At 36.8% G+C, this 17,799-nt stretch overlaps 1 protein-coding gene and 1 long non-coding RNA gene across 2 annotated transcripts; one reads left to right on the plus strand and one right to left on the minus strand.

Moving 5' to 3' along the window:
* Nucleotides 1-3,779: 3,779 nt before the first annotated feature.
* LOC122820769 lies at nt 3,780-10,333 on the minus strand. The gene is made up of 6 exons (XR_006368859.1): nt 9,986-10,333; nt 9,356-9,474; nt 8,992-9,142; nt 8,698-8,821; nt 8,540-8,607; nt 3,780-7,983 (listed from the first exon to the last, which is right to left on the minus strand). It is a non-coding gene; the product is annotated as an uncharacterized LOC122820769 (long non-coding RNA).
* A 1,546-nt stretch (nt 10,334-11,879) lies between these two features.
* On the plus strand, nt 11,880-14,343 carry LOC122820766 (cerebellin-1-like). The gene is made up of 3 exons (XM_044098351.1): nt 11,880-12,659; nt 12,748-12,876; nt 13,596-14,343. The coding sequence occupies exons 1-3, from the start codon at nt 12,320-12,322 to the stop codon at nt 13,874-13,876; spliced, it is 750 nt and encodes a 249-aa protein (XP_043954286.1). The 5' UTR covers nt 11,880-12,319; the 3' UTR covers nt 13,877-14,343.
* Nucleotides 14,344-17,799: the final 3,456 nt, after the last annotated feature.

The raw sequence follows: 17,799 nt of genomic DNA on the forward strand, positions 1-17,799 counted from the left end.
TTGGTTAGGGTTAATGTTAGGTATGTAATGGATAGGGTTAGGGATAAATGTTCTATTCTGCTCCCTAAAGGGAACAGGAGCTGCTCGGTCCTTCCTTCCTCTCATTCCCCCAACAAATGTTTGGGCAGGGGGACGCTCCCTGCGTCTCTTGCCATATCGCACCACCTGCCAATCGTTTTGTTGCCACATATTTTTTTGTTTTATTTTATTCAGTAGGCTTTATTTCTTATACAATATTATATCAACTAATGTTTTTTTATGTATAATGTCTCTATGTTTTATTATTATTTTCTAAATAGTTATTATTTTTTTTGTTTTTTTGTGTTTTTTAATTTTTATTGTTATTTTTTATTTTTTAGAAACAAAAAAGAAAAAATGAAAAAAATGAAAAATGATGAAAAAAAATTATTTTTAAAAAAAAATGTATTAACTTCAAATGAATTTGTGTGCCGACTGCGCGACGTTTCGACTCGTTTGAGTCTTCTTCAGGCAAGGCACACTAAAATATATGGGATCTGTTGCTCAGAGCTTGTGGCGTTGTCTGTGGCTCACAAAAGAGGTTCATACAAGGGGAAACACTGTTTTGGGTTCAGGGGTCAGATTTAGGACTAAGGTGTGAATTGAGTTTTGGTTAGGGTTAATGTTAGGTATGTAATGGATAGGGTTAGGATAAGGGTAAGGTTTAGGCTGTAGAAATGAATGGAAGTCAATGTAAAGTCCCCGCAAAGATAGCTGCGCAAACATGAGTGTGCTTGTGTGTGACACAGGAAAGTGCTAAAAGTGCTGAAAGTGCTAAAAATGCTTCCTATTGGTGCAACTTCTGTAAATTGGTTCTCTGCCATGTGTGTGTACATGGTTGTTGGGAAACAATGTGGCAAAAAGCATCAGTTGTGTGAGAAAAAAGTTCCTTTCCTGGCTGTTAAAGTTTGGGAAACATGTTACAAAGTATATTTGAGCTGCTAATATCTGGCTATACTGCTGTTCTGTATGTGCCTGCATTGATGTAACTCGGCAGCAGCTGCACGTTGTAGTCAAAGCATTAACAGCCAGGTGATGCTTTGAATAATTTTGTAAAATGTAAATGTCAAGTCCGCTCAGAGATCCAGTGGATTGGACTTCATATTGTGCGTTGCATGAACCGTTGTTTTACATTGAGTCAGGAATATCTGTGGTCGGGGAAATGACACAATCAAGCAAAGAGTCTGAGAAGAGGATGCAAAGTTTTGATATTAATTGTCAATACTACTATAGCAAGACAAAGTCCAAAGGAATCACATTTCACAGGTCGGTAAAAAGCTTTAATTAAAAAATATAGAACGTGGAGAGTAGGTTAGTTATGCTAGCTTAACTTTTATCACCTTAGCTTGTACCCTTGCTCTGCAGTTCGGCCCCTACTGTAGAGTTTAGATTAGGCCTAAAACATTCAACCTGACCAATCCTATAGGCATTTTGTCCAAGCCCAACTAAATAACTTGAATTTTAGGCCCAAGCCCAAAGTAAACCTATCATTATTTTAATTACAATTTTACTGCGTTCAATTTTTGACCACCATTTAAATAAGCAATGTAGCTTCTATTATTAGCTGTTGTATAGCATCTTCCAGCTCCATCTTGCCTCTTGTTGTAACTGCAGGGTGAGTCAAGTGCAAATCACCAGGAAAGTGAGGTCAGGATCCTCTTTCCTCATTGAAATCATCAAATATGTTGATCAGTGTTCCATTTATTACTAATCAAAGGCAACTCTAAACGGGTGAATTTTTAGCCTTGATTTAAATGAACTCAGTGTTTCAGCTGTTTTTCAGTTTTCTGGAAGTTTGTTCCAGATTAGGGAAGCACAAAAGCTGAATGCTGCTTCTCCACGTTTGGTTCTGGTTCTGGGGATGCAGAGCAGAACCAGATACCGAAGACCTGAGAGGTGTGCAAGGTTGATACAATGACAACAAGTCTATAATGTATTTTCTAGTTATAGAAAATACATTATCCAGCATCCTGGATCAGCTGCAGCTGGAGGATTGATCGTTTAGGCAGAGCTGTGTCGCAGTAATCAATAAACTCATGAATGAGTTTCTCTAGATCTTGCTGGGACATTAGTCCTTTAATCCTGGAAATGTTCTTCAGGTGACAGAAGGCCGACTTTGTGACTGTCTTCATGTGACTCTGAAGTTCAGAGTCCATCACTAGTTTCTAGCTGTAATAGCTGAAGCTGGGTGCTGACTCTAGATCCTGTTTAGGTCCAAAGATGATAACTTTGGATCAACCCCTTTTATTGCCTAGCAAACCTTTCCATTGGTATGAGCCACGCTAGTGGCTCGTATTTTTTTGAGACAGTAGGCAGACAGGGTGAGGACATGCGTTTTCCGGGGGAATCCCTGAAATGTATACATTTCTTGACGGAAACTCATGTGCAAGGACAAAGAAAAACTAATTATATATTTTATATAGTTTTGGTCCTCCATAGCCGAGACATTGCGAACTCCTCCAACGATTCCCATACACACAAACTATACCTGTCAAACCTCTCTTGCATAAAACACTCCACTCTTGGCTGCTGACCGTTTAAGGAGTTGTGCTTTCTTACATGTTTCACCTTTTACTTCTGCTGTAGAAGACTCTGACTGGCTGCATCCTGTTCTGCCACAATTTGTGCTCCTTATCTAACTGTGGTATGCAAACAGATTTAGTCATCTTATCCTCAGCTGGAACATTTCAAACTATAACGAGGATACAAGTTTGTAAAGGGTTTAACACAGTGTAGCAATATAAAGAATTATATTTGATATTCAAAATATGCAAAACTCACTCAAAGCATAAATTTACTTGATTAAATTTTTTTTTTATTTCTCCACAATATCAAATATGTGTTTTACAGAATCAAACACAATAACATCATTGGAACTGCACCGCTACAGTAAATGGTTTGCACCTTTACGTAGCAGTTGTTAAAAATTAACAGTCTTCAAACAGCATAGAAGGAGGGAGGAAAAAGTCAGTAGCAGATTTGGAGAAGCACCAATTCACAATGAAAATGGCAAATCTTCAGAACCTCAGAGAACAGCTTAAAGTCGTGAAAGAGAAAGATGGAAAACCAGATTCTTCACCTGAAGAAAAAAGGTAATTGCTTGATAAGGAAACTGCTTAAAACATAGAATTGAAAGTTGTTGTTTTTTTTCTATTTTTAAAAATATTTATCTACCTAGACACAACCAAAGTGGTGTTCAGTGCCATAGCCACTGGAAAGGGACACACTGGACCCTTCAACACAGACAAAACCATGATCTACAATACTGTTCTAACAAATGTGGGCGATGCCTACAACCACTTTACAGGTAAGTAGAGCTGCGCTTGCATTATTGCTGTCTCTCTCTCTCTCTCTCTTTCTTTTTCTCTCTCAGTCGCTCATATATCCCTAATAACATTCATGTATTTACTCATCCTCCCGACCCCACTAGGGATAGGGGCGTAACACGGATATTTGCTTATTTTTGTTCAGGGATCTTCACACCACCAGTTGCGGGTGTTTATTACTTCAGCTTCTTCTATCACGCCGGAGGAAAATATCGAGCACGACTCTGTCTCTATAACAACGACAAGTTAGTCGCCATGACCAGTAGCCACGAATCAAAAGAAGACAGCGCTGATAACGGAGGGAACGCCGTGTTCCTGCATCTGCTGCCAGAGAACCATGTGTATGTCAAATTGGAAGCAAATTCACATGTTTGGGTGGGGAAGACCCACACCACTTTCAGTGGCCACTTAGTCCATCAAATGTAAACAAAGAAATGTCCGATTTGGCCACAATATATGGAATAATTTCACTGATTTATTAACATTACTGAGGCGTTTAGTTCAAGGCTAATCCTTGAACTAAATTATGAACGCTAATTCCGGCCAGCTGTTCTCTAGCGCTCCCTCCTCAAGCGCTGGGAGATTCACTTGGGGGCCGTCAATTTCGGAACCAAACACTCCCGTAAATAAATGCCTTGCCTTGTGACCAGCTGATACAAAAAGTGTTAATTCATGCTATTACACGTGGCACACTATTAAAATTTTAAGTCATGTTCAATATTTTAAGTAATTTTAATATTAAATAATGTGTTTTCTTCAATAGCTTCTAAATCTTGAGCCCCATTAACTCAAAATCAGTGTGAAATTATTCTACCAGACTGTGCAGATGCAGCACAATCATCTTTATTACATTTTGACCCCTTTTTTTATTTTTTAACTAATTTTATATTTCAAAAATATTTAAAAAAAAATGTTTATAAAATATATTACCTGAGATGATCACCACATTTGTTACCTGTATTGTTCAAGTACATAAAATTCTAGGACAGGATCTATTTCATTACATGTTCACTTCTTGTTAAATTCAACAAATATTTCAAGTGTGATCTATTTCATAACATTTACTTGTCACCTTTATTGTTTACTCTGAACTCTTTAATTACACATTAAATGTTTTAAGATGAGCTCTGTCATCTGGTTTGATTGTTTACATTAAATGGTTCCTGCAAAATGTCTGATTATATAATTGTTTACTTTAATCACATAAAATGTTTATTTACAAATATAATTTTTTGTTATATATATATATGTTTATTACCTGAAATATTTTAAATATCAAATTTTCACTTGAAATGTGATTCATTTCATCACCTGTTTACATGCAACTTGAAGTGCTTGAATCGACCATTTCATGAATGTTTACCACACTCAATTATGAAATGAGAGAAAACAGCCACTTCCAACTGAAAACATATTTCAACACAAATGGTTTCTGTTCCTCTTCAAAGTGTGCAGCCTTGCTGAGCTCCTCTCCAACTCGCTCCTCTTCTATAGCCTCCGCTACTGTGTTGTCATTATTTACCTCTTTGGGGTAAATAATGAAAACACAGTCTCTGTAACTTGTTGATCCACCATGGTTTTGTTGTATCGCCTCTTTAATTGACACGCATGTCGGTCCGATGTTGTGGCGTTTACCTCGCAGTGACCCATATTCAGCGCTGGAACCCAGTCTGGATTGAGCTAATCCATTTCATACATCGGTTTGCCTTGAAGAGGACATATCAGAACACACATCAGTATTAATGCTGTAAATTTGACAACACTAGTAAAATAGTTTACTTCACAATAATGGAATAACCTCGATGTCCACTGACAAAACTAGGACTAAAAAATATAAGCCCGACCTAAACAAGATTGACCCAGTTAAATGAACTCAATGTAACTGAACATGAGTGACCCGGACAAAACCATAGCAAAACATTATGACACAACACCAACAAAGTGAATTTAGACACTCACCAGAATGACATGTCTGGAGCAAACTTGTAGATATCTTGGAATGTTGGAGAACGTAATATCAGGACGTCTCACGCTGATACCCAGGACATTCTTCTTTGCTAGCTCCGATAGCTTAGCTTCGTTAGCTTCGCCCCCTCGCGTTGTTTACAGGCAGAAAAACAGTGAAACGAAAGTCCGTTTTCCTTCTTTTTACCGTTTCAGCAAGTTTGCACCATTGCTAAATTATTTTAGGTAACTTAGATTAAAAATGTCTGTGAGACAGTCGTTTTTGTCGGTTATGCTCATGGCCCCTGAAGATGGCGCTCATATCCCTATGGCAAGCCGTTTTAACATAAATTCGGTTTCGTCTGACTATCCGTAATTACATTCTAGATATCTAAAATTGCATTTTGACTAGACAAAACTACATTTTGACTATCCGGAATGGTAATTTAAGATATCTGTATTTACATTCTGACTAGGAAGAATAATAATTCAAGATATCTTCAATTTCATTTTGACTAGTCAAAATTCCTTTCAAGATATCTCATATGACGTCATCGGATTCGTCATTAGAAGGGTCACACATCCGTAATTATAATTTAAGATATCTCGAACGTAATTATGACTAGTCAGAATTACAATTTTAGATATCTGAATTAAGAGATTGCGTGTAAGCCCCTCTTTGGCTGTACTGAGCTGTCCAAACAATTGCCTGAACAAATTCAATGGCGCTGGCAGTTTTGGACAAAATTGTAAGAAAATGCCACAATATAGAAAGAGCTCTTCAGTATGGGATATGCGGAGAGCGCGATTTTATTGTATTGATATTAATATTCCGCAGCCCGGGCCAGTTCAAGTAATAACCAGATGTAGTTTTTATACTGTGGTAAAGCTATCTGCCTTTTCGGAAATTATAGTAAAGCCAGCCAGCTCTTGATTTTGACATACTACACGGCACTACACCCATCCTTTAGCTCCTCTGAAAATAAAAGCGCACCCCGGTTCATGTCTGATTCACACTTTAAGTTGCTTTCCAGCGTCTATAAAAGTTTAAAGCTTTGTGTTCATGCATTTGTAACAGGAAATTATGTATATCAAAATAAATTTATACACAGTGTGAAATGCATAGTGTCACCTTTAGGAGATACAGGGACACCTGCAGAGGATAGACAGATATAGACAAACAGAAAAAAACAGATGTATAAAGTAAACATTATGCTAAGACCACCTAAAATATGATTCTATTTTAGGTGGTTGAGGTAGACCAGTTATTCATATTATAAAAGAGCAGATCGACTTTCTTTTGGCCCAAGGTGGGGCTTTGTGGTACATGGTGGCATCAATGGATGTTCTCGCTTAGTTACCTGCTTGAACTGCAGCACAGACAATCACACCTCAACAGTGCTATTTCATTTTCTCAAGGCAACAGGCCTCTATGGTTTACCTTCTAGAGTGAGGTCAGACCATAGTGGAGAGAATGTGCAAGTGGCTATTGGTGATGAACGTCGGAGTCATCTAACTGGGGAATCCATCCATAATCAGAGTTGAGCGTCTTTGGAGGGATGTGGTTTTACATGTTCTGGAACCATTTTATAGCACATTTTATAATCTTAAAGATTCAACCCTCTTGGATCCCAGCAATGATGTGCACAAACTTTCTCTTCACATAGTTTTTCTTCCTGAGATTCAAAGCCGACTGGAACAATTCAGAAAGTCATGGAACCACCATTCCTTGCATACAGAAAACAATAAAACACCAACAGAAATCTGCACTGAACGGATGTTGGCAAACAGCACAGCAACTAACAACGTGTTTGGTGAAAATTCCAGCGCACCAGAGACTCTGCAACAGCATGGCCTTTGGCCACTACCAACCACTGTTGCTGAAGAGGTTCCTAGTGTAGTTGTAGAACCACCTCGGACCAGGCTCAGTTGGCACCGACCTCAGTCATTTAATCTTGCAGTCAATCATATTTCAGATCTGAAGGAGAAATACCAGGTCTGTTGTGCAGAAACTGCAAATGCTTTATTGATTTAAGTACATGTCACAGAACATTTGATCAAATGCATTGTTCTAAAGATACAATTACTACAAATAAAACTCGGAATTGACATGAGTAGGTAACCTTTCAGATTTAATTATAAATGTTAAGGTGTTTAAAGATATGACAAATTAATTACACATTCTGGAGAGCAATTGAGCAGTGTTCATTACCAGAGTAGACCTTTTGATTTGCAGTGTGGCTTAAACGTACACCTTTAAATTGTGAAACCAAAAAGTGGTTAAAAAGACTCCTATTCTTTGCAAAAAAACAAGAGAAGCCAATATTGTATTTACATTCCAATATTTCGGCCATTACATTACCTTTACTATAACTTGCTTTAAAATACTTAACTTTTCAAAACATTCCAACTCTATTTTAAAAGAAATGCTTATTACAGTTATTAGCTGATTATGCAACACCAAAGGTAGGTCCCTGCAGCACCCCGTCTGTCATGTACTTTGTGAAAGACTCATAGTCTGGGTGTACAGGAAGGCAGAGTACTATCAGGCAAGTATTTGCTTCTGGGAAGACTCTGTTAGACTCATGGAGGAATTCAATTTGTGGACGATGGGGAAAGCCCAGTGGAGGTACCGTGGATGCTCCAGAAGCAAATTCCAGTATCATTCCAAGGGTAATGGGACTGCATTCTCCTTCTGAAAGACAAAATGTTGAAATTATGACCTTTGTAATAAAGTATCCAGTGTGTACTCTTAAAGACATGGAAGAAAATGTGTCAAATGTCTGTCCTTGTTCCTCCTCAATCTTGTTATATTGGTGATGACATTACATTTCTTGTAAGTAAATATAAATCAATAAACATTTTGAAGACAAACCATGACTAAGCATGATCATTGTAAATAGTATGTAAAAGTATGCATTTATGCAACAAATTACCCAATATACTGTATATTCACTGGTAAAAGACAGACAATTTGTTATGGCAGCTTAACAAAACAACATTCCAGGAAAGAGACTTTTCTAGTAATTTTACTGTTTTTGGTGTCACTAGTCATTTAAAAAGTCTGCCTTTACACTCAAACTATGATTACTTCTTCTTGGACAGTGGTGATAAGTCGGTCACTTGACGGTTCTTTATATACTGCCAGTCGTTGCTGGCATTCTTCAATTGCCTAAAACATGAGAACTAAAGCTAAACTAAAATGTGAGTAGCAACGACAACAAATGATGATAACTAAAATGTTAACTCACATTTTCTTGGTCTGCTAAAAACAACTCTTCATACTCTTCATCTTGCTGGGACCGCAGAGATCGCCAATCTAGAAGTGTACAGCACAGAGATTGTTAAAGTCAACATCAGAAATAAGTTATAAAACAAAAATGCATATATTGTTTTTGAAATTAATGACCTGCTCTTCCTCCAAATGTTGTCTGTTGGTACTCTCTCAACCTCTGGAGAGACGTCCTGTACTTCTGGTGCAGTTGAGGGTTCTGCAAACAAACTCCTGGACATTGCTGAGGTTGACAGGTTTCCTAGACATGGCCAAGACATTTCAAATTATAGTGGAAGATATTACTTTGGATGTACCACACTACATAAAATTATTTTTGTGTAAAAAACAATCATACGTGTGACGGATCTGCTTTTGCCAACCTTTTCCTTCAGCTCCCTTACAGAATTCACTTGTAATTTTTTTTTTTACCTTTCGTCCTTTTCCAGCTCTTGCCAGTTCAAAGCCAACCAGATTTAGGCTGATGTGTGGGTAGCTTTGATACACAAAGTTGTTCAGTTCAGACAAGCTCCAATTCAGGTTAATTTTGGAGCTCCTGGTTTCTGTCCCCTCATGCCCAGGCCTGAATAATCAATGGTGACAAAGCAATGTTAAACACAATAACAAAGAACACAAAGCCATTTAAGTTTAAACTCATCAGCCCGCCAGATGACTGGTGAAAGAGTAAAATTATCATGAAGTGGTGAATTAAACCCATGTTAAAAGCAAAAGTACCTCCTTCTGTCACATTATGCAGGTGTATGAAATAATGTATTTTTTGAAAATATATGCCCACCTAATCCATGGTCCTTCAGTCTTTGTACATCTGAGGGAGAAGGGAGGACGTCAATTTTAGGGCCAGAAAGCAAGAAAATATTTGTCTTCCATACAGAGCTTGGCAGCCTCCCAGCCGAGCTGCAATGAACACAACAGAATCACACTATTGATCCATTATAGATGCTAACTGATATTCTATAACATGGAGTGTGTAACTGGGGATGCCACCTTTCATAAGTTTCAAGAAGAAACGCCCATTGTGGCTTCTCATGTAGATTATGAAAATTGTGAAATAAAAATATGAAAGCCAATAATTTCATTTATCCTAATGAACAGACTGCGATGGACTGGCTACCTGTCCAGGTGTACCCCGCCTCTCGCCCGCTGCTGGTGCGAGATAGGAACAAATCATATACACTACAAATCGCTTTCCATATCGCTTCGGGACGTAAAATTTATTTGCCAAAATACCGGACTATTCCGTATCTTGTAGACAATTCCATATTTTATAGGGCGGATGGCAACTCCAGTGCTAACTAAATAGGCTACTTAAATTTTCCCAATAAATATTTAATTATTCCACTAGCACGAAGCTAACGTAGCTTGGAAAGCTACAGTTATATGAACCGATAACTGAACATCCACTTACCTTGACTTCTCTGCACTTGACGTCGAAAAAGTCTTCTTGTTGCAAAGAATAAATTATTCTCTGCAACATGTATTTCTTAATTCATGTCAAGCACGAGTTGCAGCGCTGAATATTGTTAAAAACACGAACATTTGAGCTGGACTGATCTGACACTGTGGACCACTGAATAGCATAATCAAGTAGCCGAAGGCTAGTATCCGCCAAAATGTTACGTAAATCTGTGACGTTTTGACTAGACAGAATGCTAATTCAAGATATCAGTAATGTCATTTTGACTAGTCAGAATGTCAATTTAAGATATCTTAAATGGAAAAGCTGAATAATTCAAGATATCTCAAATTCATTTAGAGATATCTTAAAAGGAATTTTGACTAGTCAAAATTACAATTCAAGATATCTTAAATTTAATTTTGTCTAGTCATTATTTGCATTTAAGATATCTATAATTTAGTTTTCACTAGTCAAAACTACATTTCTCCTATCCAAAAATACATTTAAGATATCTTGAATTATGGTGTAATTTGAGATATCTTTAATTAGAATTATGACTAGTCAAAACTAAAATTGAGATATCTTGAATTTACTTTATGACTAGTCGTAATTTAATTGTAGATATCTGAAATGTGTATTTCAGATAGTCAGTAATTCATTGTAGATATCTCGAATTGAAGTCTCCATACAACTGAATGGTAAATCTGACGTCATTTCGACTAGTCAGAATGTTATTAGAGATATCTCAAATAGGTATTTTGACTAGTCAAAATATAATTAGAGATATCTTAAATCGCTAAAACGTCTAGTCATTATACAATTTGAGATATCTGGAATGTAAGGGCGGCAAAACCGAATTTATGTTAAAACGGCTTGCCATAATATCCCTACGTCTACAGCAGTGACGTCACGTTCCAAAGCTCTACTGGAACTTTTAGTTGAGAGGTTGTTTGTTTTTATTCTGTATGTGTTGCTAATAATCTATTGTTCTATAATATTCCACCTCACTATGCTGGTATTCATAAAACAATACTTGAGAGAGATTAAAACCTGCTGGTCTATTAATTTCCTGATAATCAGGCGGTGTCCAGACTTGGTAATATTGATCAAAATGACTGACTTTGTTAATGATTACCTTTGAAACTTTTAAATATTTAACCATAGCTAAATCAAACAGTGTTGTACAACAGACGAGAACAGCTTTATCTTTATAAACCCTTTGCTGTGCACTTTAAGTTACATTCAGGATTTTACTATTAATTGAAGCATACAATTTTCTTCATTATGATTGTTACTTTTTGTGCATTTCTGTAACACGGGGGGAAGAACCCGGATGATGACGGAGGATGTGGCCCTAAAGCCAACTGGTAGACTACTCAAATATTTTCAGAGTAGCCTAGGGTCTCCCAATTAAAAAATATATTTTATTTATACTTTCTTTGACAATGTTAAAAGTATACTTTATTATTCTAGTTTAAGACCTAATTTAGCACAGACATCTAGGACAACACTGGGAGCAATCCAAGACAAAAACAAAATCAACTACAAACCAAACTAGTAGAAACACAAATTAATCACACCAAAATAATATTAAACAAAAGAAAAAAATAAATCTCCCATCGCATCAGTCCAGTCCTTTAAGAGCTGCGCCAAATCAGCTACTTCATTTAAAGAAAAGAAATATAAACCCTGGTTCTGGTTCTGTGGTGCTTTGCTACACCTCCAGCTGTAGAAGACAACCCTTGAGTCAATTAACTGAGAGCATCAACAAAATTGCACCTTGGTGAGAGCATAATATGCACATAAGCAACCTCAATCAGCCACCCAACGGCGTACTTTCATATGCTTGTACTACAAGCCTTGTAGTATAAAAACAGCCACTGAAATGAGTCCTATTTAGCACAAATGTGCAAATCCTGGTGCAGCTCAACGAGCACGGCGCCAGCGCTCATCTAACAGATCCAAGTTGCCACAATGGACTCATGACTTTGGCGGGCACACCTGGTGCCTATATACGCTAACAAGCCCAACAATACTGTGCCGCAAAAGTGAAGGTGGGGAAACAGGGCATGGTGCATTCAGAAACACGACATGGGTGGGAATTTACAACAATTGGATGTAAGCAATGTTCAACCTAATGAACCACCCGGTTACATTGTGTCTACTAACTATGAAAGCTGTGTACTAGCACTGATTTACAGAGCAATATTTCAACACCCCAAAAGCGCTGGAAAGGCAAACAGAGCACACACACACACACAACATGTTAACCATTAATCCTGAGATTTTATAAAAACAGCATCAAGTTTGACGGAGTATTAGAGACAGCATTACAGAACCAGGATGAATTTCACATTGTGCTTGTTAGTGTGCTTCTGTGGTTTAACTTTGGGCCAGGAAGATTTACCTAAAACAGAAGTCACTACTGAAACCGGGTCATGCTTTCCTGATATGTGTAAGTTCCTCAAAGAGTTTGGAGCCGTGAAAGCTAAACTAGAAGCTGTGGAAACAAATCTGAAAGAGACTGAGAGCCACGTTGTGGTGCTTAAACAGAAAGGTGTAGCCTTGGAAACAAGGCTGAATGAGTCCGAAAGCCAGGTTCTGGTGCTTAAAGAGAAAGGTAGAACATTGGAAGCAAAGCTGAAAGAGACTGAGAGCCAGGTTCTGGTGCTTAAGCAAAAAGGTAAAGTAATTTTTTTTTATTCTGTTTTGGCAGTTACACTAAGAGTTATAAAACTGATCAAACCATTTTTCATTTACATTTTATCTAGAAGCACTCAAGGTGGTTTTCAGTGCTGGACTACCTGGGAATTCAGCAATTGGACCATTTGACACACCAACAACCTTAATCTACACAAGAGTCATAACAAATTTGGGCAATGCCTACAACCAGCACACAGGTATGTCGATTTGTTCTTTTCAGCAAAAACTACATTTATTTTGCTGTTGTAAGTATTAAGTCTAATAGGGATTAATCACTTCTGTGTTTTTAAGGAGCATTTATTTAATAGTGTTATTTTTTTATATCCATTTTAACGCCATGAGGACTGAAGTTAATAAAAGCGGCTCTATAACACTTTGAATGTCAACCATAAATTTGACTTAGAATCAGCTTTGTCTTTTTGTTCTCTGCTATTCTTTACAATAAAACTATTGACTATTGATCTGTAGAATGATACAGATCAATAGTATTAAATATAAGATATGTCTAAATACAAGATGTATGATACAAAATGTATTGCTCCACTAAAATGTATTTTTCTAATTCATGACAGTTAAGTTACATGTCACTTAAATGTAACTTAACTGTGTAAGTCACAGTTAAGTTACTGTTATTTAAACAGTAACTTAAGCAAGCAAAATTATGTTATTTTGTCAGATTTCTTTTTTTTGCGAATAGCTCAAAATGTACTAAAATGTGGCATATCGTGATATATATTCTTGTCGTGATATGAAACAGTCCATATCGTGATACATGATGTTTTTCCACGTCACCCAGCACTATTTCAGTATGCAATATGAAATTAGGAGTTTCATTTATGTTTTTAGAACATGGTTCAATATTAAGTCAGAGTTTTTGACAAGGCAACAGAATTTATTTAACTCAATGTTTCCACAGGCATCTTTGTTGCACCTGTTAGAGGCATGTACTACTTCTCTTTGTCTTATCATGCTGGTGGACACCATCCAGTGCATCTGTTCCTTATGAAGAACAATGTCAATATTCTGGAGTGCTATGATCACATGACACTGAATGATGGGGCTGATAATGGAGGCAATGCTGGCTTCGTGGAGCTGCAGCAGGGAGACCAGGTCTACGTCCAGCTGGTTGCAAACACACATGTTTGGGGAGGCAGCTACACAACTACTTTTAGTGGCCATCTTCTGCATCAAGTCTGAAAAAGCATTGATGTGATCATTTGAATGACTTAAAACTACTGACCAGACACTGACCGCGGTTAGTGTTTTTCAATTTGATTTGCTAATCCGTTGCAGATTATAATTAAACTGAATTGAAATGATCCATCCAGCAAAACTCGCTTCCACATTACATGAACGTCACTCTGAGACATCAGTGACTTTGCAAAAAAGAGTTTTGCTCACAAAAAGCATCAGTGGTATAAAAAGTAGAAAAGAAAATGCATGTTCATGCAACAAGTCATTCAGAAAAACATAAAAATGTTTGAATTGATGCATTTTCAGATTTTTCAGAATTTTACATTTATAAATATAAATCTCTGAGGGGACATTATGATTTCCATGATGTGTTTTAATCTGTGTGTAAATGAATTTAAGCCTGTCAATAAAGCTTGAATTGATCTGAACAGAAATCACAAACATAGTCAATAAAAAAAATTTACTTTTCATGTGATTTTTACTTATTGATGGAAAAACTTTATCAAGCCAACCTGAACCAACTAGAATATCAATAGATGAACCTTTAGATCCATATCAGGTTCTTCCCACGTTGGTGTCATTAGTTACCAATAATCTCTGTCTTTAACTGGCAATGACATTTATGTTACTGTTGATAATTAGGCACTGATGTTTCTCCGTACAAATATCTCAGTGCCAGTGGGGGAAAACATGCGAGTTTGTGTTTGGTTTCTAGAGATAAATAAACCTGCAATGACTTTTTAAATCCAGAAGATGTCACTGCAGTTTCAACACAAAGTGGAGACAGCTTGGGAAATGTGCCACACACCCAATAAGACCCATCACTAGTCCTAGGCATTTAAAAAAACTGAGGTCAAGCACCAACAGTATTACTCACAGGGCCGTCCAGAGACCTTTGGAGGGGCAGGGGCTCAAAGTTATAAAAGGGCACATTGAACAAGATCTTAAAACTCTGTACAACAACATTTTAACAACCCATATTAATCAAGAATTTAATTGGTTCCTATTATTTCATTGTCATCATGGGGGGAAATGCAAAGCAAATCTAGTTAATATTTTCCCCAACAGATAAAAAGTTTCTGTTTCTTCTGCTGACAGTCCTGGAGGGCTGAGTTGATCTGAGACTGTAGCTGTTAAACAGACCAGAGGAGAGAAGGTCAAAGGTTATGAAGTTATGAAATAAGCATATTTGCTGCTATTTTACTAATTAAGTCCTAATAATATTTATTTAACCTCTAGAACAACTTGGCTGAGTACTGATTTATAGATTAAAAAAAAACTCAAAGGGGTTAAATTTATATAATGTTCTGATGTTAGTATCTCTGAGGTCTAGAATTATTAGACTGAGATATCAAGGCACAGAAAACTCAGTAGCTGCTGGTAGGGGCCATTCAGGGGCCTCCAGACATTCAGGGACCCTTAGAAATGGTTTAATTGTAACACAGACCACAGATCTAAACCTGCAGCATCATTTATAGAGAATAAAAATGTTATGAAATTTTATTTTATGTATTCTGCTGAGAAAAAAAGTACATTTAGGATTTAATTATGACGTTTACTTTGTAAAAGTTAAAAGAATCATTGATAGTTTGTCATGTTACCACGGCTACAATATGCTGTAATCTTTGTGTTTGAGTTGGGTTTGATCACAAATACATCACAGCAAACAACCAATAATCAGTGATTGATTTTAAACTCGGCCAATAAACCTGGTTTCCCTCTCACAGATTCACCTGATCGATATTTAAACATGTTAGTGATGCTGAGTTCTTAGGACGGGTTTCAGGAGTTGGGGGGGCCAGACTAGTTTATTTTGCTAAATTATTATATTCAGCTAAATATTATTGCTGAGGGGTACAAGCAGGCCTTCTGACATACAGATATAAAAAAATAAAAAATTGGGAAAAAAAAAACTCAAAAAGGGCACTAGGGGCATCAAGGATAAAACGGACAGGGGCTCAAGCTCCCTCTGCCCCCCGCCTGATTACTCACTTCCAATGAAAGAACTCAGCTGAGAAGCTCTAGTAAACGATGTCCGTGTCTCTGAACTACACGATGCTCAAAACTATCCATCAATGGGCTCAAACAGCCACCCAGTGGTGAAAAATGAAAACTACATATAAAACATCTTGTTAAAAGGAAACTAAATTATAGCGCTGAAAACAAATATTTAATTGTCTTTTGTACTCTTGTAATTCCACAGAAGACATTTTCTTAAAGGTCCTATGGATCATGTAGATCCGGGGTGTCAAACTCATTTTCGTTTTGGGCCAAATCAAAATCATTAATGCTCTTAAAGGGCCGGTTGTGCCGGAATGTACTGATAAAACCCATTAGAAATATTAATAGATTCTTAAAATTAAATAATATTGAACATCTTTCCAGTCCTTCCAGAATTTTGCGATTGTTTTTGTGATTGTTTTGCAATAAAAAAACTAATTTGGAAATATTTGCTCTTATTTATGACGGTAAATTTGACTTTTTATTACTGGCTGTATAGATCACGGGATATAATCTGACAACAATTAACGAGGCAGCTGTTTAGTACAAGTAAGAAAGTTTTTGATTATTAAAGTTTTTATTATTTTAAAGGCATACATGTATACAACCTCTCCCAACCCCAAAAAAAAAACAAAAAACAAAAAAAAAAACAAAAGCACAAATAAAACAGAGCAAAACAAAACAAAACCACCAGGTCAGTTCATATGTAATCAATAGAAGATTCACAAAAAAATATAAATAAAAATAAAAAATGGCATATACAAATATCTTCGATGAAACAGCCACAGTAAGCAAATAATCACTCGTCAATACTTGTCAATACAAAATTTGTGTTCATCACACAAATTTACTTGTCCCAGTATTGCAGAGAAGAAAACCGTTCCAGGATTTTGTGAAGTTTTCCATGTCATTATTTGACTTAGCCAGCATTTGTTCATATGACACTATTTCCAACATCAATTCCAACCAGTTTTTAATATTCGGAACAGTTGAGGATTTCCATAGTCTGAGGATTATTCTGGCAGCCGTGACCGTCCCCACCTGCACCACAGTGCTTTGGTGTTTTGACATAGGCATCACTGTTTGATCTCCCAATAAGCAAAGTCTTGGTGACATGGGTATCCCCACACCTATCCACTTTCCAATGTGTTTTACTACGTCTTTCCAAAATGGGTAGATACATTTACACTCCCATATCGCATGTAAAAAAGTTCCTGGTTCCGTTTTACATTTCCAGCATAAATTATTGGTGATCAGGCCCATTCTATGGAGCCTGGATGGGGTGAAATAAAATCTATGTACTATCTTATAGTGTGTAAATTTCCCTCTCGATTCTTTAATATATTTTCCATTATTTGAAAGTATTTTCAGCCATTCTTCATCACTAAAAGTGCAGCCAAGGTCCCTCTGCCAGACAATCCCCAGACTTTTACATACATCCTTTTGCATACTGTTAAGTAATTTATAAAATGTTGATGCCTTATATTTAATATTACTTGAACCTATAAATTCCTGTATTAGATTATCCTTATGTATGAAATTGTCTTTAATAATACAGTCTCTGATTTGTAGATATCTCCAGAAACTATCTTTTTTTAAGTTATATTTCTGCATGAGATCTGAAAAAGACATAAAAACCTCGTCTGTATACAGATCGTCCACAGTGCGTATCCCCTTCACCAGCCATTGTTCCCAGTAGACAGTTTTCTTTCCAATACAAATGGATGGATTAAACCACAATGAAGAGTACAACTGTTTAAAATGTGACATCCTACATATTTTATGCATCTCCTTCCATATTAATTTAGAATGTGCTAGTACTGGATTTGTGGAAAAGGGTTGTCTATTATCCATTTTACCATGAGAAAGGACATCTACTGGTCTGAAAGGGTTCACTAATTCTTCTTCAATACTCATCCAACTCA

Source organism: Gambusia affinis, linkage group LG18 (assembly GCF_019740435.1).
Source record: "Gambusia affinis linkage group LG18, SWU_Gaff_1.0, whole genome shotgun sequence".
In the NCBI taxonomy this organism is placed as follows: domain Eukaryota; kingdom Metazoa; phylum Chordata; class Actinopteri; order Cyprinodontiformes; family Poeciliidae; genus Gambusia; species Gambusia affinis.